Source organism: Physcomitrium patens, chromosome 7 (assembly GCF_059467195.1).
Source record: "Physcomitrium patens ecotype Gransden chromosome 7, ASM5946719v1, whole genome shotgun sequence".
Classification (NCBI taxonomy): Eukaryota; Viridiplantae; Streptophyta; class Bryopsida; order Funariales; family Funariaceae; genus Physcomitrium; species Physcomitrium patens.
The window spans coordinates 18,084,821-18,111,824 of NC_143416.1; the positions used below are offsets into that span (position 1 = coordinate 18,084,821).

The 27,004-nt window shown below is 39.1% G+C and overlaps 4 protein-coding genes and 1 long non-coding RNA gene across 14 annotated transcripts; 2 read left to right on the plus strand and 3 right to left on the minus strand.

Annotated features, from left to right (window-relative positions):
- Positions 1-3,889: 3,889 nt before the first annotated feature.
- Positions 3,890-8,419, minus strand: LOC112285144 (type 2 DNA topoisomerase 6 subunit B-like). 4 transcript variants are annotated; one of them, XM_024525715.3, is made up of 13 exons: positions 8,234-8,419; positions 7,852-7,986; positions 7,527-7,644; positions 7,300-7,407; positions 7,071-7,097; positions 6,733-6,838; positions 6,550-6,625; positions 6,332-6,352; positions 6,014-6,213; positions 5,710-5,842; positions 5,116-5,314; positions 4,719-4,840; positions 3,890-4,412 (listed from the first exon to the last, which is right to left on the minus strand). In XM_024525715.3, the coding sequence occupies exons 2-13, from the start codon at positions 7,912-7,914 to the stop codon at positions 4,119-4,121; spliced, it is 1,467 nt and encodes a 488-aa protein (XP_024381483.1). In that variant the 5' UTR covers positions 7,915-7,986; positions 8,234-8,419; the 3' UTR covers positions 3,890-4,118. The 4 variants fall into 4 exon arrangements, with proteins under 4 accessions (XP_024381483.1, XP_024381484.1, XP_090108347.1 ...); XM_024525716.3 differs by having other exon boundaries at positions 8,215-8,419; XM_090252221.1 differs by lacking the exon at positions 6,332-6,352.
- Positions 8,420-8,770: 351 nt separating this feature from the next.
- Positions 8,771-9,822, plus strand: LOC112285145 (uncharacterized). The gene is made up of 2 exons (XM_024525718.3): positions 8,771-9,244; positions 9,375-9,822. Exon 1 carries the CDS (start codon positions 8,791-8,793, stop codon positions 9,235-9,237), a length of 447 nt encoding a protein of 148 aa, XP_024381486.1. The 5' UTR covers positions 8,771-8,790; the 3' UTR covers positions 9,238-9,244; positions 9,375-9,822.
- On the minus strand, positions 9,380-10,354 carry LOC149988603 (uncharacterized). 3 transcript variants are annotated; one of them, XR_016504322.1, is made up of 3 exons: positions 10,219-10,352; positions 9,892-10,129; positions 9,380-9,521 (listed from the first exon to the last, which is right to left on the minus strand). It is a non-coding gene; the product is annotated as an uncharacterized LOC149988603 (long non-coding RNA). The 3 variants fall into 3 exon arrangements; XR_016504321.1 differs by lacking the exon at positions 9,380-9,521 and having other exon boundaries at positions 9,737-10,121; positions 10,219-10,354; XR_016504320.1 differs by lacking the exon at positions 9,380-9,521 and having other exon boundaries at positions 9,737-10,043; positions 10,219-10,353.
- A 101-nt stretch (positions 10,355-10,455) lies between these two features.
- On the plus strand, positions 10,456-11,485 carry LOC112285146 (small ribosomal subunit protein eS30z/eS30y/eS30x). Of its 2 annotated transcripts, none has more exons than XM_024525720.3 (4): positions 10,456-10,523; positions 10,717-10,854; positions 10,970-11,049; positions 11,350-11,485. In XM_024525720.3, exons 1-3 carry the CDS (start codon positions 10,520-10,522, stop codon positions 11,014-11,016), a joined length of 189 nt encoding a protein of 62 aa, XP_024381488.1. In that variant the 5' UTR covers positions 10,456-10,519; the 3' UTR covers positions 11,017-11,049; positions 11,350-11,485. The 2 variants fall into 2 exon arrangements, with proteins under 2 accessions (XP_024381488.1, XP_024381487.1); XM_024525719.3 differs by having other exon boundaries at positions 11,355-11,485.
- Positions 11,486-13,608: 2,123 nt separating this feature from the next.
- Positions 13,609-25,073, minus strand: LOC112285087 (uncharacterized). 4 transcript variants are annotated; one of them, XM_024525622.3, is made up of 10 exons: positions 24,962-25,073; positions 19,765-23,498; positions 19,429-19,635; positions 18,657-18,878; positions 17,939-18,529; positions 17,355-17,512; positions 16,595-16,880; positions 15,513-16,373; positions 15,184-15,315; positions 13,609-14,960 (listed from the first exon to the last, which is right to left on the minus strand). In XM_024525622.3, exons 2-10 carry the CDS (start codon positions 23,230-23,232, stop codon positions 13,857-13,859), a joined length of 7,029 nt encoding a protein of 2,342 aa, XP_024381390.1. In that variant the 5' UTR covers positions 23,233-23,498; positions 24,962-25,073; the 3' UTR covers positions 13,609-13,856. The 4 variants fall into 4 exon arrangements, with proteins under 4 accessions (XP_024381390.1, XP_090108346.1, XP_024381388.1 ...); XM_090252220.1 differs by lacking the exon at positions 24,962-25,073 and adding an exon at positions 24,031-24,832 and having other exon boundaries at positions 13,609-14,861; XM_024525620.3 differs by lacking the exon at positions 24,962-25,073 and adding an exon at positions 24,031-24,829.
- Positions 25,074-27,004: the final 1,931 nt, after the last annotated feature.

Here is a 27,004-nt window from a genome sequence, read left to right on the forward strand (position 1 = left end):
CTACCAAAGAATCCTAAAGTCACTATAGGTGCATGGTTTTGTATCTTAGAGTGTGATTTCAAGTCTAGTTGACAACTTGTCTTCTTTGGACATCAATTCTCAGCTTCTTGAAGTAGATTTTATTAAAATCTATTCTTAATTCTTTCTTATACATGTCTATATTATTTTTTATTTCATTTCTATCTTAAGAATATTGACAAATTCATGAAGCTTTATAATAGTTACAAATCTATTCTCACTTCTGACAAGTGTAAGATCCTTAGGTTTTTCTTCCATTTCTTTAATAAAAAATTTAAACAAATTCAAAAGTTAAATTCAAAGAGAATAATTTTTAACCTTTTATATTAAGTAAAATTTTCTATAAATAGAAACAATTTATTTTTTTAAGAAAAAAATCATGTTTGAAGATAGAAAGTATTAGTTTAAAAGTAGGTAGTCTACAACCTTTAAAACAAAACTAAAGAATCAAATAATCGATTCACTTCTAAAAACAAAATAAAAAGAATGAATTAGAACTTTTGTCAAACTTTCAAGGATATAAATTACAAATAATAAAATCCTCAATATACTTTTATGTCATTAAAAAAGAATAGATATCCACTCAAAAGTAGTATAGTATTAAAATTAGAATGACTATTACAAAAGACAAGAAGACTTGAGACTCTTACAATAAGACTAAGAATAAAAAAAGTATTGCCAAGAGTGAAGAAGGTTTCATTCTTGCTTCCATATATACTATTTAACTAAAAGCTATAAGATAATGTTTTATATGACCTCTTACACATGTCCAGCCTATGAGACATGTATCTAACTTGTAAGACAAGTTTTCTACATGCATGCCACATAACAAACTTGTATCACAAGCCACCAACATCTGCAACACATTATTAACTTGTTTGCCAAATTTTCAATCTATCAATCAACTATAAATATGTCTAAAATCAAATTCACATTTATGAAGCTTCTATAAAGCTTTTGAATAAGAAATTATCAAATCTACCTTTATTTATTTTTACCTAACACTTCTTATTTAAGTAATTATATATGTCCATGATAATATCTATGCTTTGAGTACCATATAAATGATTTAGCTTGTAACTAATATGTTCCTAATAAAGTCTTCACCTCTAGTTTGTATAGATTGTATGCTTGACAAACATTATAAATCAATGTTTCAATTGAACTCGGCACCTATGCTACCAAAGTTTTAGCATTAATTTCTTTTTAATATTCTATTTATTTTTTAATATTATAATTTTTTTACGATTTTTACATGCATTAAAAAAATAAAACATAAATAATCTTTATAAAAACATCTCCTAAAAAATAAAATATAAAAATATTTTATCTATAAACGCTTCTTTTAAATAAAAAAATGTAAATACTTCTATATAAGATTTTTTTAATCTTTATTATTATAATTTTTAAAAATCTAATTTAAAAAGATATTGTAATTAATTATACATCTTCTTAAAAGAAGTTACAATAAATTAAATACTACAATTTTTTTCTTTACTCCTTTTTATTATGCTGTCCAATATTTATAAATAATTTGAATTAAATTTTTTAATTATTGATGAAATAATTTTATAAAATATTTAAAAATAAATAAGATAGAAAAATAAATCTATAAATTTATACTCACATATACAAGTATATATATATATATATATATATATATATATATATATATATATATATATATATATATATATATAATTTTAAAATCAGAAATTATATCAAAAATCTAAGATAAATAAAATATTTATAATTTATAGTATATTACTAATTATTTTTATTAATAAGACTAATAAAGATTTATCTACTCAAAACAATGACTTCATAAATTCAATGGAGAAAAAACATGCAAACATGTTAATACAATATTTATCATATATGTTGTAAAAAAAATCAAATAAAACTATTAACAAATAATTTTTTATTATAAAAAATTCTTTTAACTTTATCTATATATATATATATATATATATAGATAAGAATTATTACAACCTTGTTTAAATTTATTCAGTACAATATTTTTGAAAAATAAAAATATATAATTTAAATAATGATTCATTATCATAAATAGATTTAGACATGCAATAAAAAGATGTGAGAAAAAAATTAAAAATAAAACTAATATTTAAAATTTTAAAATAACTTTAATTATACCAAAGATTATCATAAAATAAAATTTTAATAATGTGATAGTTTGAACTAATCCTATGATACTATATCTTATTATTTTAATACAACACTTTTTAAACTTATATTAAGTGAAGAAAGAAGAGAGAGACTTATGAATGAAAGCCATAACAACATCCAAATAGGGAATGGTTTGAGCAATTGGTCTACTTCCTTCCTGCTCTATTTGCATAGATAATAAGCTCTCAAACACAAATCTGTGTTTAAGCTCTCTAATCTTATATATGATCTAATAAAAAATTCTCTTTTAATTTTTTTTTTTTTTTTGGCTTAGATAATAAAGGCTTATTTGTACAAGCCTAAGGTGAAATATTTTGAGTTTTTATGCATACATGTATTGAGAGATATTTATTGATATTTTTGATAAATAATATAATTTTTAAAAAACATTAAAACTGTTTTAATTTTAAATTTTTTCCAATATTATACTTGATTTATGTTGGTTATATGCAATATATATTTTGAATCAAAAAAATACCTTTTTTGTAATATATATATATATATATATATATATTTATATTTATATTTATTTATTTATTTAAAAAATTAAATCATAATTGATACTTGATCCCAATTTTTACAGTATACATTTTGTCAATTGCGTGTTAAAAAAATGTTGATAAAAATATGAATAATCTTTTTAAAATCCTACATTTTCTCATATTAAAAAATCTTAGAAATCATACTAACATGAAAGAAATCACTATCGTAAAGGCATTATTGTTTTGATGATTTTGTTTCAAAATTGGTCACTTGGGGGAGAGCAAATAAACATGTATGTACACATACAGAGAATTGAGAAAAGTCTGACCTGATGAAATGAGAATCAGAAGCAGCTGCAATGCCAATTGGCATACAACTGAGACTTCCACGACACCTGTGTCGCGTCTCGGAGTTTGAGATCTTTTGGGTTCGAGCAGAAGCGTCACATTGACACCTGCGACGTATCTACAATTTCCTCCACAATTTCCCTACTCTCACCGCAATCACCGAAGACAAGGCCATCTGTCACGGCTGCGATTTATAAGTTCGTCACCGTCGTCCCTTTCTAGTAAACCCATCTGCTCTGTCGAATACACCGACTTTGTTAAGTGTTTGGAAGTGAGGAACTTTACTCAAAGTCTCTTTGTTGGTGACGACGCCGCTGGTTCGTGAGGCCTGAAGAATTGCTTGAATTCAATTTCGCAAGGGGCATTGCTTTGGGCTTGGAGGGTGGACTTGTTTGAAGCCAGGGGAAGACGAAACCGGTTGAAGCTTTTCTCTAAGCGAAGGAATCACGGGATGGCGGACAAATTGAAACAGGTCTTTAAAGGTCATCATGAGGAGACGAATCCCGCAGCTGGGTCAGCTCCTGCTGGCGACCAGCCGCATCCCGCTAATCCCACGGGAGAGACTGTCGCTCTTACCGATGAGCAGGGGAACTTGAAGCCCGGCCCGCACCAGAACGCCCTCAAGAGGGAAGGAGTCTTCTCGAAGATCAAAGATAAACTTCACAAGTAAACGGGTTAGTAAGCCAATTGTGTTCTAAAAACCATCTCATTGGAGATGCCAAAGTAGGTGATAGGCCTTATCTGGGACTTCGTGTATAGGATCTTATTTTTCAGGATCACACCGATGTTTAACCCCAAGAATAGATGAAGATATTGTTTTAATAGATTAGTGCAAGGTGTATGCAGTCGGTGTGAGATGTGAAGACTGTTATTTTATTTATTTATTTGAAGCTTTCCAAGATTGCAAATTTCGAAAGTTACAAATAGTGTCAACGTAATTTGCAACTTATCAATGAAGGACAGGTTAATGACACTGGTTCTATGTTTGTGTAGCTATATGATTGGATCACTATCAGACATTGATTAGCTGGAGGTTTTTAAATCAACAGTTTGGGGTGTTAGAAAACTGAGTTTTCAAGAATATTACACAAACTCTTGGTCTTCATGGTCGTAGAACAGGAACCCCTCGTCCGCTTCGGTAAGTTCAGGTTCAAGTGTGAAGTGCTCAATGGTTTTTCCTGTTCGAGTTCGCTTCGTGCACCCATCATGTTGCTGGATAATGTCAAACATCCTTGAACGCATAAAACTTTCGACCTCATCCAAACTATGGATTGGCAGTTGCAGGATCGATGCACATTCCTGTCGAAATGTGTCATTTGTGGATGAGGTGATCATATTGGCGATGCACTCAGCGACATCAGTCGCAATACGCCGCATCTGAACAAATCCGAAGGAAACATTAGTATTTGAACACAAATTCCATTAGTAAACAAGACAGCAATTTGAACGTAAATTGACATGGTACTTAAAGCGCATTTCACCTATACTCGTCCTGAGAAAAATTCTTTAGCGTCTACAACTGAAATGACTCGAAGGTGTTGAAACAGCAAACCAGGACCAAGTCTTGGAATTTCATTCATTTTTCAGAGGAATATACGCATATTAAATATTCTAAGTTGTATTCTATTCTAATCTCTTTGTCTGCCTGTCAAAAAGACCATGAACAGAATCACGAAGATGTACTTGCGTTGCATTTTCACTCTGAAAATGCTCAGGGTATTTGGCTTTCAGTTCATTCATGCAGGCCTCCGCTGCAACCTTCACCATTCTTCCCCCGACTGGTGAGTGTGATCTTCGTAAAATTCGTAGCTCAGAGTCAAGGAAAACTAACTATTACAGAAAATAGTAATAGATAACAGATGCAAACCAGGATAAGGTCCAATAACCGTTATTACGATTATAAGGTTGTGCTCAAGATTTCTAAGCAATAAAAATCATTAATAAGATTATAACATTCACAACATTAAGCACTTCGAAGATTTGCTGAGGAATAAACATGACATCGTCCTATTCATCATCTCATTTCAAAGAGAGGATAAATTAGAGCATTGGTAGATGAGGATCTTATAATATTGGATATCTAAATTCTGATGGAGGTGCAAGACCATAAACATTGCTGAAATTCTTCTTGGTTCATCGAACTGTATGATTGCTTCTCCTGAGTCAGCTACCTGAAATTCCTTGACTTGCAGACCAAACTTGGTCCACTCCACTCTGCCCAAGCCTTTAAGAACTGATTCAGGAGTCGGTGTGTAGCAGCCATCTTCGAAGTATATAACCTGTAATGATTATACCCAATCTGGTTGGACTTGATTAATGCACATGACATATTAATAGGAGTCATTGAAGCAGTTGTCACATCATAGAGAGGCTGGACCTCCTAAGTATTGAGGAAAATTAGATCAAAACACCCTGTGTTTCAGCAGCATGAATTCACTGTAACATGATTGATAAACATGACAGAAAACGCAAAAAATGTCTTCGTTACGCCGTAACAAATAACATCTATGCATCTTAGCGCCAAGTCTGATCAAACAAAAGAATAAATGAGACAGGTCTGAGAAAAGGTCCCAAATCTCATGCAAAGATTCTTGGACCGTTCACGATGTTCACCCAGCTACATGCGACCAGAGAAATTCTCGACAAAGATTTTCATGACAGCGAATAATCTTACCACTGATGTTCGAGAATCAATAGTATCAAATATTTCATCAGCCATAGTGACATCAATGAGGGCAATGCAAGCGTCAAGTCTCCATTTTGCATCCGTCGATCCAGCGTGACCTACTCCAACTTGCACAGTCTCTCTGCAGAAGCCACAGTATTCATTTCCAATTACTGTTGATTGGAAATCTTCTTAGAACCTATCCATCGAACCATTCGACTCAAATTTGACTCATCAACATATAAAAATCACTCGAGGTACTAATGATTTCAAAGACTCCCATAAATAGAGTTAACGGAGAGGCAAAAGATACCGAAAACGCAGGTCTGCAGGGGATCCTTCAGGAAATCCACATCTACAGCAACTTAGATACTGAATAGCTCCAAAGCAGAGCATCTCCTCTGCTGAAAAAATTTCCAACGATGTATTGCCATCACACATACGAAGTCCTTTCACATGGTGCCCAATGTCATCTATAAATGTGCTTTGTAGGAAAAAGTCAAGGGTTACGTTCTGCACATCCACAGAGCGCTTTCCACTGAGCACTTGAACCTTGGCTCCAAAAATTAATGTTAACGCATTTTGCTGCAGACGTGGAAGTTTCACAAGTTGGAAGTGGCAGCAGTCCTACCTTCAGCATAAGCATGGGTGTCTGAAAAAATCCAGTGGATAAGTCAATGCCTTCTCGGTCATTCAACGACTCATCACAGTCTGATCAATAGAAAGGATACAATGTCGCCGTAGCAACTCATTAAACCTGAAATTAGTTTTAAAACGTCATGCAACACACTCAACTCCTGTTAACTTGATACTCAGACTCAACATGCTATGGGAAGCTTGTGAAGCTACCTTATCGCAGATAGATCTAGCAAAATCGACCAATTCATGAACGCAGCCCGTAACAATTATCTCGCTCACAACTCCGCTGCAAAAAGGTTATACATCCAGGTGAGAGATCATCTTAAATGGAAATAAAGAGACAGTAAGATTGAGGCCTAAAAATCAGACAAGCAATTCAACATGTCAACGAACCTAACAAACTCCGTGTCAACTTCTGCATGCGGAAGCTGAACAATTTCAGATCCGTTGTCTGATCGCACCAGTATCTCGTAATGACACAAAGATTTCTCTCCAGTGTCTGTCATCACGTCCAGAGGATGTGAGTTTCATGCATCTTGGCTCAGCGCTGTTTACAGTATAGCAACCTTATTCGCCTGAGTTTCAACGAACGGCAAGCATGATACTCAGATTTTTACTCTCTAAACTTGCACACATCTAGGAACTACAAAGAGATCTGGAATGAGGTATTGATTTTGATTTGCAAAAATTTTCAAGCCAATTCCCTGCTGTAGGCATAGAAAAGGTTATACCTGCCGTTAGTATTCGCACAACACCACCTGTGCAGCAGATTTAATTGCAGTTAGTAATAAAGGGACCAGAGTATGCTCTCTTCATAATTGATACTGGACTTGACGCCAATTTGGATTCATGTCCACAACATTAATTGAGAAAGAAAGGTACTCTTGCTAAACAGGTCTTTATGATACAAGAGTGAAGCGATGATTTCTGGTGACGAAAAAACTACAGTAATTATCTCACCCCATCGAAGACCACATTGAGTGGATGGAGTAGAATAGCATGACTTGGTAAACTGAGGGAAACAATTGCGAAACTCAGAAGCCTTAATACCGGGTCCAGAATGGGCCACTGCACAGAATGCAGCATGGACAGCATTAGTAATCACCAAATGCGTGCACGAGCATTGCGTCCACGATGGAAAATATTCCAAGCTTGCAAAGCAAATCTTCAAAGTAGAATAAAATTACCCGAGAATATAAAGATCGGAGACAAAGACAGCGTAGTGGGAGGCAATGTCCAAATCCTCACAGCAATTTGAGTCGCATCGCTCTGTCTCGAGCACCTATATAGAGCATCTGCAATCAACTGCAGAAAGAGAATCTAAGTAACATATTTCGGTTATCTTGCAATATCTTTGCGGAAGTTGCGGCTAGAGCAATTTTGACAAGCAGGAAGCCGGTTGGAGAGGCTGGACTAGCACAAGTTTGAAAAAACTACGTCTCAATTTCATTTTTCACCGCTAACATGCCATCAGCTCAGAATGGAGGAAAGTGTCCACAGATTGTAACATACTCCATGAATAGCGACACATGCATCCTCTCTAAAATGTGGCACAAGGTCTTCCTCTAAATCCATGGGAGGTAAACCACATGAAACTCTTCAAGTCAAAATTAATCTTCCAGCCCCCCTGCGCTTCAGGCTTTAGATCTGCTGAGGAACGAATGGAACATTAGAACTCAATTGAATGTCAATAGCTATCTAATTCTTTCCTAAATCTCCAGCAATCGAGCTACTAAAATGCTCAAATCATGTTATAAGCCCAATCATAAATTACATTGCCCCGTCTCCTTAGAAATACATAGTCTGCGGCTGCATCGCTTCAGCACAGCAAGAGGTCAAATCCACAATTGACACAAAGTAAAATGTAGTCCATACATAATAAGCAAAACCGCACCAATGTATGAGATCCCAAGAATGCATTCCAACAAGTTGCTGCAAAGCACCACACAAACTAAGCATGCCAATAAATGGCCCGAAGGATAGCTGAGGCACCCTGTTTACTAAAAAAGTGAAACTACCAATGGTTTTGAAGGGCTCTCCCTCAAGAAGGAAATCTTCCCAGTGTTTAAAAATGGGCGTCACGCAGATTATAACCTGTTATATACCCGTCTTCATCATCCGGGTATCAGTTTTTGGTACCAGGGGCATGCTCATCCCTTGACGGGTCGAATTCCGCATGAGCTTGAGACACTAAGGCATGAGTTGGCGAACGTGAGCACGACATGGCGGAGGAGGACGCACGCATTTCGGTTGTCAGCACGGCGGTGGATTAAGCGGGAGAGTCATGTGGATAATAGATAGGAGTGGCGGAAGAATCTCGCGACTGTGCTTGAGTCGACATGGACTCATGCCGTGATCGTGGCTCTCTTGGCGTTGGATCTGACGGCAGTGGCCATTGATATTTTGAAGACGATTCATATTAAGAGTGAGGATTTGAATGATTGCATTGCTATGGTGGAGTCTTGCACCAGCTGCGGCAGCTATTTCGAGCGTAGGGAGGAGTGGAAGTGGACGTACTGGACAAGTGTTGCGATACTGTCGCTGTTATTGTTGAATGTTTTTGGGCTTATTGTGGCGTTTGGAATGGCCTTTTTCTTGCATCCGTTGTACGTGTTGGACTTGATCGTTGTGTGTACTGCCCCAGTGTTGGAGCTAACACTACATACGGACACTGCGGGGGTGATTATCATGCTTACTTTATGGCGAATTGTGCGGGTGGCTCATGGAATTTTCGAGGTCACGGACGAGGCGTGGGAGAAAGATATTCATCGATTAGAAACTCAGGTTCAGGCTGTTCAGTCTGCTTGTGACGAAGAACAAGTTCTTCTTCAGGAGAGAGATCAACAAATTGCTGAGTTGGAAGCACGTCTGAGGGAGCTAACTGTAATCGAGACATGAACAATAGGTGTGTTGAAGTGTGTATCGTTGCGAGGGCTTGCAATTTCCTCCTCCGCCCGACATTATCTAATGAATTTTATTGGGCTGAGCCGCAACAAGCCTTGCTCATGGATATTCTTGTATTTTTGGAAGTGCAGGTCTTTGTTTTACGACGCAAGCAGAATCAGAAGTCTTTCACGGAACAATTAGAGCATGCTACGTATAGTGGATCAAAAATGGAGTTGCGCGGGCTCTGTGTGCGATGTTGACGCCATGCTTCAAAGTCGCAAAGGAGGATTCCCAATCTGAAATGGATGGTTTCAGTGGGATTATTTCGCAAGGAGCTGGAGGATTGGACTTTCAGTTATCATGCCTTGATTCTTAGGAGGCACCTCACCCATTACATACATTATTTTATTACCAGATTTTATGTTGCAATCTACAGGCCTAAAATTGTAGAACCTAGGAAGCTCGTTCATGTAATATAATAATGATTATACTGTCTGGATTGATGCCACGGTTTGTAAAAATAGCTCAAGAGAAATTTCTCATTATACAGAAAGAATTTGTGCGATTCCTTTGTGCACAGAAAATTTCAAGTCAGAATTAAGTGTTTCATCGTGCACTCACACCGCGGGAAGATTTCATTTTGAAAGGAATGTTAAGAACACTCACATCTGTACACCGCAGTGATAAAAACTTCGGTGTTTGAGGGACGGATGTGTGCATGGAGCGCTATGGTAGCATCATTGAAGTTATGGACGAACTGTTTCCTTTGAGTTCGTTCAGCATCACTTGCTTGGTCCATCGTCGGAGGAACTTGTCATCTGTAGCAAGAAGCCGCGTCACTCCATCAGTCCTATCATATTGGCGTTGATCCATACATTGGTTACTTTGATCTTGTGCTGCAAACCTCCAAACGTCCCCCCCCCCCCCAAGCGTAAGAGCCCAGAGATTTTCTACGTTCAAAATCGCACTGAACACCCAGGGGTTGCAGGTTACCTCTTCTGCCTCTTGGCAGATCATCTGGATCCCTTGCATGTCGCTTGCATACTGATCGAAAGCTTGTAGTCTGAACAGGGGCACTCCGCTTACGAAGCATAATGGAATAAATTTACCATCCACGAAGTGGATGATGTTAAATCACCTTCATCAATATGGACTGTCGAATTTAGGGTTTCGGGTGCGTCGGTCCACCTGAAAACACCGCAGCCGTAAAACTACTTGCTCTTTCCCTCGTGATCGAGACATCGCGCATCTTGAGTCGTCTCTGCTTCCGCTTGTTCGCTTTCTACCCGCCACCATGAGTACGTTCGCTATTCTATCGTTAAGAGCGTAGGATCTGAACATATCCGCTTCTATAGCGAATCCTCAAAGTGAAGGCGTTGTAGGGTTGTAGAGTTTGTTTAGACATCGAAATTCTTATAGTTTTCTGTTTTTTTTTTTTTTTTTTTTTTTTTTTTTGATGTTGTGCTGTTTTTGGTTTGTGGTACCGGGCAGGTAAGGTTCATGGATCCTTGGCCCGTGCCGGTAAGGTGCGTGGTCAGACGCCCAAGGTTGCCAAGCAGGACAAGAAGAAGAAGCCAAAGGGTCGTGCCCACAAGAGGATGCAGTACAACCGCCGGTTTGTGACTGCAGGTGCGTTGGCTTCTTTAAGGTTCTTTTGTAGCAATTAGTTTTTGGGATCACTTATCTGCCACGTAGTGTGTTATGTCGCTTCATAACCTTTAGGTTGGCGAATGTTTTGACGCAGTGGTTGGTTTCGGTAAGAAGAGGGGCCCCAACTCATCGGAGAAGTAGAGTAAGCTGACGGTTGCAAGTCGCCTTACCCATGTAAGTGCTATTTTGCTGATTTTCTGATCTGTCTTGTTCAAGCTGTTCCTGTATGATTGTTTTTTACTTGTAGCCCATCATTTAATTTTCGACGTTGGCGGCTACATGTTGGAATATAACGTGAGCACTGCCGATACGTGTACTCAATCTCTACGACTGGTATTTCTTCAGGTTTACTAATTCATGTTTGCGATACTTAACGACTTCTTTGTTTCGTATTGGCCTCCGGATCTCAGGTTTCTTGCATTAGGGGACAAAGCCTGACTACATAATGACTTATTTGGTTTATTTTTATGAAAGTGCAGAGAGTCGGGGAGCCTGGTGATAACCCTAGCAACATGTTACTTCTTGGCGTTAGCAGCATTAAGTGATTGAACATGTAATTACCTGGCTATAACTGCCACTGAAATAATTTTGTACCATCACTTTGAGACAAGGTTCGGGAGTGAAACATTATGATGCAGTGTGATCTTCGTATATATCATCATTCACAAGAGAATAAAATTGATTTGCAGGTCTGTGTTGAATGAGTCTATATCGTTGTGTTACATGAATACATTCAATAAAGCATTACAGCTCTCTCGCGCTTGGTGCCTTAATTAATAGTGAATTATTGTATTTTTCACAGTGCAGACGAAAGAATCACACACATTCAAGTATATATATCTGATTGTGGTATAAGCATTTCAACTATGTGTCACTCAATGTTTCCAGAAGCTATTGGGCCCGTCGCTGTCCTCTCCTGACAGTAATTGTAATGGTTCGATATCAATCCTTCAAGATATATCAATGCTTTGATTTGCCCTTTTGAAGACTCAAGTAGTCCAGAGGAGAATACTTCAATTTCTTTTGTCCTAAAATTGAAATTGTTATAACCCGTTTACTTGCTTTCATCTTTGGCTGATGCTGTCTTAAGCAATCTGGAACTAAAAACTTAAGTATCAACTGCCAGTCTCCATTCGTTCTTCATTTCAATATAATCTCCCTACTCGGACGTTACTTAAAGCTGCATCATGGTCCTAAGAAAATCTTTTAAGAAAAGGACTCATCAATAGTGATCCAACTTAAATATTTTATTAAGATCCACTACAAAATAGATTCTTTTCTTAGCATGTTTGTTATATTATTTGATGCAGTCTATCAAATATGGGATTAAATTTACCAAATTTGATATGCTGGACAAAGAAGGTAGAAAAGGTGAAGGTATGAATAATCGCATCTTTTAATTATTATCTTGTTTAATCACTAATAATTATTTTTAAAATAAATAAAAATAGATCTATAGACAAAGCCAACCATATATTGGACAACCATGCCCCAAAGTGTACATTCTACATAACTTCGTGAAGTTGAGTACTTGGGACATATGCTACTCAAATGCAGGTTCTATTGCACACACAATTTTTACGCTAATAATGCAGTTGTTGCTACACCATTGGCAGATATATTCTTAAAACATCATTGTTTAATTTTATAATCTACAAACTTTATTGGACCATAGAATGTTTTTCAAATCACAATTTTCTTATGGCCGAATATTTTATTACTGATAACACATATTTTATTATTGATAACACGAATGTTACTGGTAATAATGCTCAACCACTTTTTCTTACACCAACTAAGTTTATCATATCTAATTAGACATGCCAAATTCATAAGCTCATATTTAATCTCTTATATACTCTTAATTAATAAGATTATATAAACATTTTTTCTACATTCACATCATGTTCTTTTATTGACTATTTTTGAAAAGCTATTGTACATTTTTTTTAATTATTTTTAGAGATTATACATCAAAGATTTGAATTAGTTAAAAAGAATGCTAAGAAAATAAGTCAAAGAAAAAATTTACTGAAGAATACATATACAAGATGAAGATGTATAGAGTATTATCAATTAATAGATAGGAGACTAGGATTTGAAGTTTTTCTTTGTAGTGATGTTTTATAATTCATTCCTTTGGATAATGTAAAATTTCAAAGAAAACATATTACAACAAATTAATATATCAAAAGAAAATTTCTTAAGCTAAAGTTTTTATGCATTTATAATTTTTTAAATTAATTTTTTTTATTAATATACTTAATTTTTCACATATTAAGAAATATTAAAAGCATTCTAACTAGTAAAATAAAAACATAATGTTTGATAAATTTAATTTAATTATTAAAAAAATAGTAAAATTTTATTATCCAAAAAAACCTTTGTACAAATTTTATGATTATTGTTCTTTAAAGAATATAAAAGTATGGCTCTATTGTCTAATAACAATCAATGGCATGTGTGCCATCCTAATTAATTATATAATTAATAATGAATTATTATCTTGTTTAAAAACAATGTAATTGTAGTTAAATTTAAAGATTAAAAAATAGTAAAAGATAAGCCACAATGTTGTTAACATTGGATTAATATTACCACCACTCACATTCATAAGTCTAATAATACATCAGTTATGTTAACTTTTATGCCAATAATGATTATAAAAATATGACATACTAATAATAATTATAAAGTATTTAAGAGCTTGATGTTTTAGTGCAATGCTAAACATTTTAGAGAACCAATGGAATTATTAAACTGAGAATTTGATAGACTGACCACAAATCTTGGTTTCATAAAGCATTTCGGTCTCCAAAAAATGCATCAACCAGAAAGCTTGAATGTTGAAGTTCATGGATTCTATTTGAGGACCTTAAAACAGAGTCAAGAACGCCGAACAGAAAAGTTTCTATCAACTCCTTCACTCAATCCGCTAAGAGATGGGAGAAGTGCTGTTGTCGATGTTCTATCCTTAAGTGCTAAGGGGAAGAGGGAGGAATTGAAATATCATAAGCCGATGGTGGAGATTCAGAGTTCATGCCCAGAATGAACCTTCTCTTGGTCTTGTATACGAGTAATGCAGGAGAGTGCACAGCACCGGGAGCATTGAAGTCAAGTCCAGTCCTATGACCACAATGATCCGTGCCTGCTGCACCACTCTCCTCTCTATCAACAACATGATCCAAATCCCCATTATTTGCAACCACTATTTCCATATCATTCGAGGGATTCTCGAAAGGAGTCGCCATGTCCTGATCCACTTCTGTGCTTCTGCACTGGAGTATGTTGAGTCTTCGTAGCGTGGATTCGAAGCTCGAATGACCCATCTGGCCATCGGCACCATTCAAGAATGTCTTCAACCCTGGGTCAAGCTGGTCGATCTTTCCCTGATTGCTCACCCTGTTTCCATAACTGGAATATATCTTTCCTCCTCGTGTAGGAGAATAAGTCCCGGCATTGTCACCTTCTGTACAAATATTCCCTTCAGTAAGGCATGTCCTCTGTTCATTTCCTGTGTCTTCATGCATATCCATCAGTTTGCTATCTGAAATGATCACCCCACCTTCAGCTGGTCTACATGATGCACGTTTGTCATTCCTTTGCCAGACCTTAGCTTTATCACGCCCTTTCCCTACTCCCTTTCCTCTACCCTCATCCAGAGATTTACTTGTAGTGGTTGAGGTACTTATCACCCTACTATCTACAAAGTTGTTTGGAGCTAAATCCATATTAGTAGACAAGTCTGCTATTTTAGCAGAGAGCTCGCGGCAATAGTTACAACTGTACACAGGTTGTTTCATCGCAGCCTTCCAACCCTTAACTCCAAAACCCTTCCGATGTTTGAAACAATTATAGCAATAGCTGCGTGAACACGTTTCACACTTGAGCAAAGTTTTGGTTGAGGGACACCAAACACAGCACCGTTCTCTTGAAAAATTCTCAGCCTTGTTAAGCTCCACAGAGGCTATGGTGCCCAGCACAACCTGTTGGTTATATTTTAAATTCTCTCGTTTTACCACCAGTTCACTCATGATACGCAGACGCTCCAGATGCTTCCTAAGATCCCAAGCCCTCTCCAGTATCTAACATAAATGAAGGTACAACATAAGAAACCACGAAACATCGTGCAAAAACCTGTATACACCACTCTACACAGCAAGCATGTGGCATGACTTTCAACATTCGCATCTAATGGTAGTTGTAGAGATCCCAGAGGAACTTGGTAAAACTTACAAGTTGAGGATCATCAACCAAGGTGTTTTAGATTATTGAGTTTCAGACGTGAACCTATTGAGAGAGATGTACCTTCTCAGAAGACATTGGGTGTAATTCTTGTGTTAATAGAACAATGGAAGGAGAGCCCATCTTCCCAGTAGAAACGTTTTCCTCAACAGTTGCATCCTTGTTGAAGATACCCTGGGATTTGAACCATTGCTCCTGCACAACCGATGGCTTCAGAGACTCTAGCTAGAACGCAGCACATAACTCCGTGAGGGAATGTTCAGACAAGATATATCTGCCTAATCCAAATTTGTTGAATTTCTTCTTTTAATAGTAAGCCTGACATGCATTTTAATTTTCTCAATTTAATGTTCCACGGTCACTCGCCAGCTGGATAGAGACTGCAAACTTACATGGCGAAGATCACAAAGCAGTGAAGCGTCATGCTCCGCTCGCTTGGCACGCCAATACACAAATGCTCCTCGCATGAAATGCGAAGGCGCCACACCTGATTTCATTGCCGCTTCAAGAGCAATAAGTTCTTTGACCTCCTTGGCAAACCTCTCTTCTGTTAAACTTCTTAAAATCTTTGAATCGTTGTCAAGAACAGCAGCATCACCAGCCATTTGATCTACTACAGCCATGTTCTCCTTCCTTTTCTCTGGCTGTTGATCCTCACTGTTTTCGCTTTCATGTTGGACAAAAGTGCGAAAGGATTCTGAATCTTGATCATGAGAAAGCTTCCCGAAGCTAAGTTTGCTATTTTCCAGCCTCTGTCCAGACTCAACCACAGGCCAAGTAGATTTTCCTGCCTGAGCTTCGAACTTATCTTTGGCGCCTACCGTTTCATTAGGAGATTTCTCCTGGCGGTCGATTGAGATCCCATCTTCTGATACTTGAGTACAAGCCTCATCCCATCCTCGTTTCAAAATGAGACGTATACCTTTGGGCCTACCTGCATCCTCGATACCCTTCCCATTATTGCTTGTAACATTATCCGTCAAGTAATTAACTTCTATGGCCGGATTATTGCCCCGACAAGTTGACTCAACAAAATTTTCATGTAGAGGTGATATGTTTTGCCAAGAAGAGTCTTCTTTCCTGTGGTCCATAGAGGAAGCTGCTGAAATGCTGCCCCTGGCTGTAACAGAGGGGATAGCCTCACTATTGGTGTTGCTGCTCACCATATGAATCACCTTCAACGGGGAGGTTATGTGCGCATGGCGGGGGCAAAAGGATCGGACACCTACCCCTTTCTGCTTCGGTTTGCGCGACTGAACAAAACGTGTGGCACCAAGGACTTCAAACAGCGAAGTTCCAAATTCACAAATTGCAGGAATTCAGATTTTTTCATCCAAAAACCATCAAACAATGAGCTCAACTGTCGATGAAATTGAGATTGGTAACAACAAAACAGCCAAAGAACAGTAACCACGTTGCGTGGAGGGATTTAAAATGCATCTAAGCCATAAACAACGTGATGTGAGTAACTTGCCTCAAATGATGCTCCCTGGCTAACTCCACAAGAGATGTGAAATGGAACTCTACAGTCCTTGACTGAACAGAGAGAACATATGCCCTTCTTCGCCCCACATAGACCACACCGATCTTGTCGTTCCTGAGCCCTTGCCACCACTGTCACAATACCATCGATAGGCTCCATTGCATCAGGATCGACGAAAAAGGTTTCTGGGGTGTAAAGAGCACAAGCGACATGGGCCCACTTCTGAGGAGATACAGTTTGTTTCAAAGCACCTCCTCTCTTTCGACATAAAACACAACTGCAGCACCAACAATATCCAGTTAAATCGCTCATTAAAGAGAATGAACGAAAACGAGCTTGAAGATGATAAGGTGGTGAAACGAACCAACGATCTTAAAAATTATATGAAAGTCTATCAAGACCATTAAAAATTCATTAAATCGAGCTGATCAACTCAATTCAAATGATAATAACATTTTATCCTTCAACGCGAACAACTAGCATGTCCACATAACATTATCTTCGCTGTATACACATTATAACATCACAAGGATATTATCCCAACACAGTTGTTCGCGATATATTTTACAAAACCACACTCAGCCGCTCACTCAGAAACACTAAAATCTAGAGCGAAATTCAAATAAGCTTCACGAAGATTTTGAACAATCCCACAAAACCTGTGAAATAAAAAATCAGAAAAAAAAAAAATTATATATATATATATAAACAAAAGCAATCTAAATGCACCACTCGAGACCAAAATACGTACCTGACGTTAGGCTTTGCCACTCCAACTGCCACCGCCTCACATATGCGGCAAAACCAGTTGGGAGGTGCAAAAATTCGTCCCTGATCATTACGAAATTTTTCACGAATACCATAGCACGATTGATGCACGTGCATAAAGCAATTTTTGCAAGTATACACCTGCCGGGCACATTATACGCAATAAGCCTTAGGAACAAAATGGGTAATCCAGTCACTTTTGCTGTCATTCTTGAAGAGCGATTCAACCAGCCATTCTATACAAATGTTGTTTTGGCCAACTCGAATCCAAAAATCACAAACGGAAAGGATGATGTTTGCTAACATGCTTGCAACTTACAAACGGCTCCATTAAATTGCAAGTCATTAAAAGCACATATTAGCACTCCTCTAACCAAAGCTAGTGCATATGAGCGATACCGACCATACTCGACCCTTGACAAATGTGTCATGGAGTACTTAATACTCCAGCTTACTCCTCTATGAAACCAATAAATTGTCCTGCATAAAGAGCAATACATAGAAGACACAGCACCCTTGCAGGTACTTCAGAGGACTAACGGATACCAGAAAGAGAAGCAGCCTTACCGGGTTATTCTTGTCATTTTCCCCCTCGTTACATACGCAACAGTCGTCAGTGGATTTCTGTGAAAGAGGCTCGAAGGACTTCTGTAATAAACGTTCACTTGGCCTTTTAATTACAGTATCTGCAACAGTTTTGCAGATGATCTTTTCATTTTTCGAAGTCCATGAGTGGAATCGAACTGCACTAGTTGGAGATGTAGATACCCCCCCAAGACAGTCATACCGGATTGATGAAGTTGAAATTTTCTGCCTCCCACCAGTCTGAGGATGATGTCCAGATCTCACTGTTGATGTGCTCAACGTGGGTGCATTCTCTAGAACTGGAACGCCTGAAGTAGCTGGGTTGATATCCGACGGAGAGGTGTTCGGTAAAGTACCACCAGACACAGGCTGTCCTAGATCATCTACGGTTGGAGTTGCTTCCAACTGAGCAGACCTCTCTAAGAGTTCAATGATCTCCTCGAATTTGTCCTCGGAAATTGGCTGATTTGAGCCAGCTGCAGCGAGCCGCTTATTCCACGAATGCAGCCATCTTTCATCCTCATCATCCATATCATAATCTGACTGCCGCGCAGTGCTCGATATCGCCACATTCTGTTAATCACCATGTAAGGATCTAGTTCACAACAGATGATAGAACAGTAGTACTCTGGTGCAGACCTAAATGACGGGAAACATATGATGCAAATCAGCAGAAAGAGACTGATTGCTTCAAAAGTACCTCATGAATACTTGATTTTAGTTTTTGTTGATTCTCAACTGCTTGCTGTCTGCCTTCATAGTCGGCGACAACTCGGAATGATGGTATGACTATGATAGGTTTCTTCATTTCCCGACCATTTCTGCGAGGCCTCTTCCATGTAGTTGGAGATGGTGCACCGTTCCCTTCATCCTGATGTAATAACCAACGCAAAAATGCACTACGATCTGTCTCCTCAAACCCCTAGGGAAATAGAACCATCAGAATCAATCACTCTTCTGTTGGTTTAGAAGTCAGCTCAAATAGAAGGATCACTTCCAAATAAGCAGATCTCGATTCTTCTTCATCCAACGCATATAACAATCCCCAACCATTGTTCTTGAAATGTTACTTTGCAATGTTGGTATCAAGTGAAAAGATGAGAATGGTAGCATCTCTTAATCTTGGACACCTTGTATCAAATGTCCGAGGTGACTTGTCTATGCTTTATCAATTCATTTTAGCAAGGACATTATGTAAGCTCTTATTTAGTATTATTCAGAGGAAAAGGTAGTCCAAAATAACATTGAACTTATCGCATGGTTGCACAAGCGAAAAACCATTCACCTCTTTGGTTCAGGGATGACTGGTACCTTCTCTAAAGGAAAAGCTTGGCTCATTCAGGGACAATACACAAATACTAGGAAAACTTATTAATGTTTTTAATGATTCCATGCCATTCCAACTTGTGAAAACATACAATCCACATGAGACTGCGTGAAACTATCATTCATTGGAACGAGTTCACTCTCACCTCGTCGCGACCTTCAATGAAGACGGGAACTGGATGATCAAGATCAATATGCTGATTTCGCCTGCAACGATTACCACCATCTCTCTGGATGTGCAAGCCCCTCTTTCGTTTAGATCCTGAAATACGAAAGTGGGAATTCCCTGTTCCTTGAAGAGCTTTCTCGAGATTGTGCGCACGTGGCCTCCTCTTCTTTTTCTGGGCACGGACCTGTAACCATATTTTTTTGCAGATATAGACCTTGAGGATACTGATCAAATTTCACAATAATTTTGACTGATAAAGCAGAAATGATTTAAGCAAAAGCAAGCAGCACAAAAGAGCAATTATATGGACTACCTCTGCACCCGCTAATTGATGATTCACGGCCACAATCAAAGGTGAAGCATATGGCTGTTCTTCATTATCTTCAAGGTCGTCAAGATGTCTAAAATGGTCATTATGCTGATTAGCATCTCTGTCCCCAAGATCGTCAAGATGTATTTCTTTAAATTTTTTTCCTTGTGACGATTGAACGCTTCTTCCCGTCTGCTGTCGAGTGGCCCCAGATTCTGCTCCAGTGACCTGTACAGATTCCAGAGAACCTGACATGGTGGGGTCGCTATCCTGTAAAAAGACTTGCCTTTGTCTCGAAGAAATTGCACCAGGATCTGTACTTACAAGCTGGTCAGCTAGAACACCAGAGTTACCCGATTCTGTCACATCATTAACAATCTTCCCAACATGAGCTTCATGTGATCTTTCGACCTCATATAGTGCGCAAAGTTTTTCAGAAACTGGCTCTAACAGAGAAAATTCTTGAGAATCAGAACCAATTCTTGTGAAACCTAAACCTTGCTCAACAACTTTGCTATCTGAGAACGGCAGAATCCCTACATTAAGAGGCGTAAAAGAAGAGGACTTCTTCACCAAAGCGTACATATTAAGGTAGTCTTTGTCCTTTTCAGTATGTAAAATTTTATCTTTGGATACGTTCAATTCTTCTTCCAATGTAATGTAATGGAAGTTAATATCCGCCCCGGATTGTGATGCCACATTTCCTGCTGAAGAAGGCGTTTGAATCTCACGTTCCCTGTCATCTTCCTGCTCTTCAAGCAATGCCTCCACGTTTTCTGTCTGCTTCAGACCCGCTTCCAAGGAACATTCAACTACTGTGCCAATGTCTACAAGATCAGCCCTACCTCCAACATGAAACGTTGCACTTTCTACAAATCCTGGTACAAACTGTCTCTCTCGGTCTACACCCTGTCCGTCCGAATGCAGAAACAAAGGAAAATCCACTACTGCAATAATAGCATTCAATGAGTGGGTATTATTCTCTTTAAAGCGTAAGATCTCATCATTAGGGAGGTCTGCTGGCTTTTCAACCACAGGGCCTTGCACAGAAGCGTGTACTCCCATTGATGTCCTAAATCTCGAGGCATCTAAATAATCAGTTCCATACTTTCTTAAGACACTACTGGTTCTACGTTTAATCTGATTACCACAGACGTTGTCCCTTGATACCTCAACAGAATCTTCGTTTGTGTACCCACTTTGATTCAGACCCGCTTGACAGAAAGACTCAAATAATGTCTCTTCACTCACAGAATTGAATTGACCTGGAGCACGTAAACTCTCAATATCCAGAGGTTCCAAAGGAGCCTGTTGCCTTTTATCAAGCACTAGTCCATGCGAAGGATTGACTGACGGAGAACCATTCAGTATGCAGTTGACGTTCAAGTGATGTTTGCCTTGTTCAGTGGAAATCACTGAATCCTCACAAAGACCTGGGCCCTTTTTGACCGCAACCTCTCCTGGTGGGACATCTTCTACACCCGAAGACACATGTGATGCTGTGACCTCAGCAGCTGCTGAAGGATTCATCCCTTCCATCACTAAGACAAGTTCAGTGGACCGTGATTCTTCCATACCCAGACGTTGAGAGGGTTCTTCAGGACTCTGGACATCCAAAGTACTATCCACGAGTACACAATCAGCTCCAAAAAAACTTGCTCGATCTACCATAACCAACGTGGATGGGGCGTCTACCCTTCTGGACAAGTCTAAGATATCCCCATTCGCGACATTATCTGGAAATCGCAACACTTCCAAAGCAAACCCTCGAGATAATTCTTCAAAACGTTTCAAATCTGAAACCTCCTCGACGATACAAGTGGACTCAGACACCACTGAACTTGCTGGATCTGCCAAAACCTCTGCGGGTAAAACAACCTGTTTTTTTCTTGTGAGCATAGATGATGCTGGGACCGCAGCCACCTCCGACGAGTCAATGTAATCCGTCTCCACAAGATTGTCTACTAACCGTGCTTCGTCTAAATCAGGGGCATTAGAAGATCCCCTCGGAAGATGAGCATCCAACATCCCTTCATTAATGCATGTAGAATCATTCACCAAAGAATTTGCAAGTTCCATCACATTATCTGCCTGTGCAGCCTCAGCATTTGATGGTTTGGACACAGGTGGTGCAGTAACTGGGGGAGCGTGTGAGTACTCCATGGCAACTCTTTTTGAGGCCCTGCCTACCAATCTTGAGTCATTTAAAGATAAGGAATCACTTGGTTCTAACGAAATGCAAGCATCCAGCATATCCTCATCAGTATATATTGGATCAGCCATCAAAGGACTTGCAAATTTCACTACAAAATTTGACCGTGCAGGATCTTCTTCTGTTCTTGTAAGAACAAGTGAAACAGGGACTGTAGCAGTTTCTAACAAGTCACTCGTATTTCTCCCTGAGACGTTGTCGGCGGATCGTGAATCGTGTACAGAAATGTCTCTGGAGGTTTCTTTAGAGCGACGAATATCCGAGGTCTTCTCATCAACCAGTTCAGCGTCAGACGGAAGCACTGGATTAGTCTGAGTCATTAGTGACAAAAACCTGCCATTCACTGCAGCAGATTGCGACTGCAAGTTAACTAGCAGAGAATGACGCTCCACATCCCTCGGTTTCTTGTAGAAAGCTCCTGTTCTTGTCTTAAGAACAGACTCACTCAATTGAGCTTGTAAAAGTGAAGAGTACGAGACATGCGGCACGCTATCACCAACAGTGGCTCCATTTAATAAACCAGAATCGTGTGAACATAGTGCAGTATTTTGACCTTTCGAGGATTCTGTCATCACCTCAACCAAGAGAATCTTCTGATCACGACGACATGGCGATGCTGGGCTTCCTGCACATATAGCACTATTCCCCTCTCCAAGGAGTCTACGTTGGTCGGGAAGAGCACGATTCTCAGCTAAAAACGTGCAATTCTGATGTTCAACATGCAATACTACTCCTTGATTGTCTAGTCCTACCGAACTCTGTGTAGTGTTAGGAGACCGAACACAGACCGCACCCTCTAACAAACTTCTGAATGAGAATACTGGCAACGAGAAATCATGCTTAGCCTTACGGCTGTCCACAATATTATTCTCTAGAACATCAGCACGAAAATTGGTACCGATCTCTCCGGATGTAAGAAGCGATCGAGGAACCCCATCAATTTTGAATGCCTCGGCTCGCCAAGGTTTTCCTAGCATGTGACTTATGCTAACGCCTTTAGGGATATTAAGTTCCTGAGAGCTTCGTTGCTCCACAGCTGTCCCATCTATTCCTGAGCCTGTCCAATTTCTAACGTCAGCTTCAGCAGCTCCAGAAGTATCTTCTTTAGAACCACTCACCGGGTTTTCTGAGAACCGACCTGCTCCAGCGGGAGGCTCTGCATTCACCTCAAGCCTGGAACTCGACTTTAGATCACGACCTTCTGGGAGCCCACCCAGAATGCATTTTGAGAGTAAATCTTGATAACCAAATCTATCCATCTTCTCCAATGTTTGCCCTGATCACTTTGGAATACTTTCCAAGGGCTCTTGGGGAATGGGATCCATTTGAAGCATCCCTCCCTCTATATCACTGAACTGAACCATTGGTCTCTGCAAAAATAGCTCGGCAGCAAACGGGAATAACGACGTATACACCTTCGCATAGCCCTTCCCAACTCAGCCCTCATCAATATATTCAATTCCTCTTCAACGATTTGAATCATGGTACCGCCACAAACTTCACACACTCGACGACTGATTCACACCTGCCACAATTGATAACCAGCGTCAGAAAAATCACATTATTGCGTTCCCGTTCAGGACTATGAGATGTGGACGAAATCTACACATATAGTAAAACTCAACTTCATTTTCAGTACAGTAAGCCTGCAACTTATCCAAGACCTCTTTGATTATTATATTACTTCACTCAAGTTAGGGCGAAGGGTAGAGCTCACGAAATCAGAATTTAAGCCTCTGTGGCTGAAGGAGAAGAACCAACCAGACCAACAGACAAAACAATGAATCTCGAGCCCCCAGCGAAGAACCGCAACGTTTTCAAAGCCACTGCATGCTACCCTTTCAAGCAGCAGGATAAATTTGAACTCAGGGTTGTGCAACTTCCCTCAAGAACAAGTGATGCAATTCCACGACTGGTTCAGTGTAGTCTACCCTACGATCCTAGCTCACACAACATTAAGTAGAATTAAGCAGAAATGTGGGTAAAAATCCAACCATTCAAAACAGTATCTTAAAGAGGATGCCCTCTTTGAGATTTCAAGATAACTGACAGAGTACCTATTCCTGCTCCTGCTCCTGCTGCTGCTGCTTCGTGTTGTGAACAATCACGACACAGGCTCATCCATAAGAAAATAGAGGAAACAACAATACAAAGCCACGAGAATTCATGCTTCCGTCTGCAAAGTTTCAAGGGATCGCAGAAGCTCCCTGCATCTACCGAACTTAAGTTTAGAAACCTACGGCTTTGTTCAAGAATATGACTAAGCTACCAGCATTGTCCAGCGGTTTTGAACACCTAGCGGACGACTACATTAACTACAGCCCCCACTTACTTCAAGGGAGACCATTGAAGTAATTTGACTGGCTATATCTTTTACTGTGTCGCCTGAAACAAAATGACTGCCGATCCTCATTATGCTCTTATGGTCTAGTTAGACGACACGAACATGAACAAAACGTGGGATTTAACAGCTCATTAACCTGTTTAAACCCCGCCATCAAAACAAATCGAAGCTCTGATTGCTCTGAAAACCCTTCACTATCCTGAACAATCTATTCAAGTTTCACGCATCCCCATCCGGCTGCCACATATCCCGACAGAAAACTACAAACATTGTGCCCGCACCCTCGGTCTCAGAAACTCTTACATATCGACATTGATCACCCGCTACCCCTAACGCCAATACGCTCTCCACCATCGCAAAACAAATTACTTTGCAATTACTTCAGCTCAGTTCACCAAAATTGTACCCTAGATTCCAATCTCCCACAGTCTGACATGTTTAATGCAGCTTACAGTAACGCACTCTCCCATAAATTAGAGAAACTAACTTATTTCTCCCTGAGAGTCCATAGATGCAATCCATGACTTCACGCCGAAACTTGCAAATTAATTTTTAGCCAACTTCAAAAAATTAAAATTAAAATTAAAAAAATTAAGAAATCCATTCTAAGAATACCAAAGCTTAAACTATTCCATTCTGGGTACCAGAATCATGTCTTCCACTTCGACAACGATGACTGCAAGATGGCAATCAAAGACCTCTACGTCCAGGCTTTGCTGCTCGTCAACACAGACACAAGTTCTCATGGCAGTTGGGAACGCTCTGACGGCTTGAATATCTGACGCCGACAATGGGGAATGTCTGAACGTGCGTCCAGCGTTCCACTAATCTGCAACATTTTGAATGAAAAAAGGCGGTTGCTGCAGTGATTCTCATTCCATTTTTGGGATCGAAGAAGGTGGAACGTCAGAAGTGGGTATTTGACATTTCCATTCGAATGTTTAGCGACGTGCTGTCGGAGGGTCGCTTAAGGAGATTTGCTTTTTATCAAAATGTTAATTCGACGTGGTATTTTTTCTACCGCATTGTGAGGGAGCGCTCATCAACCAAAAGTCTCTGAATGCCCAATTTCAGATCATTACGTTCTCTCAAAAGTAAAATGCAGACCTCTCACTTGACTTTGATTTTGTGTTTTCCTTGCACTGTAGAAGTTCACAATACAGTTTCCAACAAAATGAGGCAAATTGAAGAGAATTGATTCGAGAAGGATTGTTAGCTGTGTTACACCGTCAATGCCTTGTACTGAGGACGTGGAGAGAGAATTACGCTCTGTGAATGAGGGGATGCCAGGCAGCAGGTTGAAAGGGTGTGTCAGGTTGGTGATAGGCTAGAATTGATGTGGGTGGAATCTTTTTATTGACTACGTTTGAAGAATCGAGGCCACCCTTGGACATGTCACTTTAGTGTGAGCAAGCGGAATAATTTCTGAAGCCTCAAACATGGGTGCCCTGCAGGGATTTGAACACACCACAGATTTCTCCCCATTCTTAAGGACTATAGGAGGTTTGGAAGATTTTTGTGTTGGTTTAATTTTTATAAATAGATAACTAAACTTGGCCGACGACGTTCATAATCATCAATTTGTGCGCTATACCATAGCTTCATTTCTCGCGATAGTCAAATATTGCTGCTCCACGCCAAAATCGATGGCCAACTCTTCATTCAGCAAACGAAAAATTTAACCTTATTGGACCCTTAGTCATATAACAAAAGCTCTCACTAAGGGGTCATCGCACACACCCTTGCGAGACAGAGAACATACACATATTTGACGACTTAAGTCTCAACTTCAAACCAGAAAACCTGTTTTAGAAAGTAAATGATATCAGTCAACTAATTTACGTGTGAGATTGCACTGCACATATCTTTCGTCCAAAACAACCAGAACTACAAGTGCGACGAATGCGAGGCTCCTTTTGATTTGAGAGATCGTGGTTTGTCACCAAAGTTCTCTGGCACATTCAATGGAGAGTGACTTGAACACATAAAAAGACCTTTCAGCATGACAGCTCACGAAATTGACCTGATAACCTAAGAGGAAAATACCATGAATATCACCTTGTAGACCTCTTGCAACCACAGCAGGATCGAAGGGAGATTCAAGTCAGACGTTAGAACATGGAAGATCCACAAGATAGAACACCAGAGTTGTGAATGGAATAAGGTAGACTCGTGATACTATTACAACGGACTAAACATACAAGATCAAGACTAAATCATAAAAAATTGCACTTAGACTATTTCACGTCTGAGATAGACACATAACTTTACACCCAAATTCAAATAGATTCAATCATAAACTTGCATATAATCTCCAAATCCTCGTGAAACAAGGTTGCAGAACACTAGTACAACCTGCAACAAAAGGAACCACGAATGTAAAACAAAACACGGAACAAGACTCGATGCATACTTCTTGTGAGGTCAAAATCACCTGCAAATCTAGCGGAAAATACCGATAAATACAGAAAATCAGGACTTCAGGTTTTCTGTTACGTAATTCATCCTGGAAGCCCACAACTACCCTAAGTATCAGTAAAACTTGTAAAAATGTCACGTTTACAATTTTTGCCATGACCTCTGTTTGCAGAATAAATCTAGTAGAAAATGAAACAAATAGTGCACACCATAAAAATCCAGGACTATGACGCTAACATACAACAGTTCACTACATCAGTTCGAAACAA

What these genes read in the sequence shown, in the direction of transcription:
- LOC112285087 (XM_024525622.3), bottom strand. Translation starts at nt 23,232, where the DNA reads ATGGATAGATTTGGTTATCAAGATTTACTCTCAAAATGCATTCTGGGT. An exon ending in TCATTGAAGGTCGCGACGAG is followed by an intron (nt 18,879 to 19,428) that starts GTGAGAGTGAAC and finishes CTATTTCCCTAG; the next exon opens with GGGTTTGAGGAGACAGATCG. An exon ending in GTGGCAAAGCCTAACGTCAG is followed by an intron (nt 16,881 to 17,354) that starts GTACGTATTTTG and finishes TTGGTGCTGCAG; the next exon opens with TTGTGTTTTATGTCGAAAGA.
- LOC112285146 (XM_024525720.3), top strand. An exon ending in CCGCCGGTTTGTGACTGCAG is followed by an intron (nt 10,855 to 10,969) that starts GTGCGTTGGCTT and finishes GTTTTGACGCAG; the next exon opens with TGGTTGGTTTCGGTAAGAAG.
- LOC112285144 (XM_024525715.3), bottom strand. Translation starts at nt 7,914, where the DNA reads ATGGATTTAGAGGAAGACCTTGTGCCACATTTTAGAGAGGATGCATGT. An exon ending in TCCGATCTTTATATTCTCGG is followed by an intron (nt 7,408 to 7,526) that starts GTAATTTTATTC and finishes CATTCTGTGCAG; the next exon opens with TGGCCCATTCTGGACCCGGT. An exon ending in TGTGCGAATACTAACGGCAG is followed by an intron (nt 6,839 to 7,070) that starts GTATAACCTTTT and finishes ACGTGATGACAG; the next exon opens with ACACTGGAGAGAAATCTTTG.
- LOC112285145 (XM_024525718.3), top strand. Translation starts at nt 8,791, where the DNA reads ATGGTGGAGTCTTGCACCAGCTGCGGCAGCTATTTCGAGCGTAGGGAG.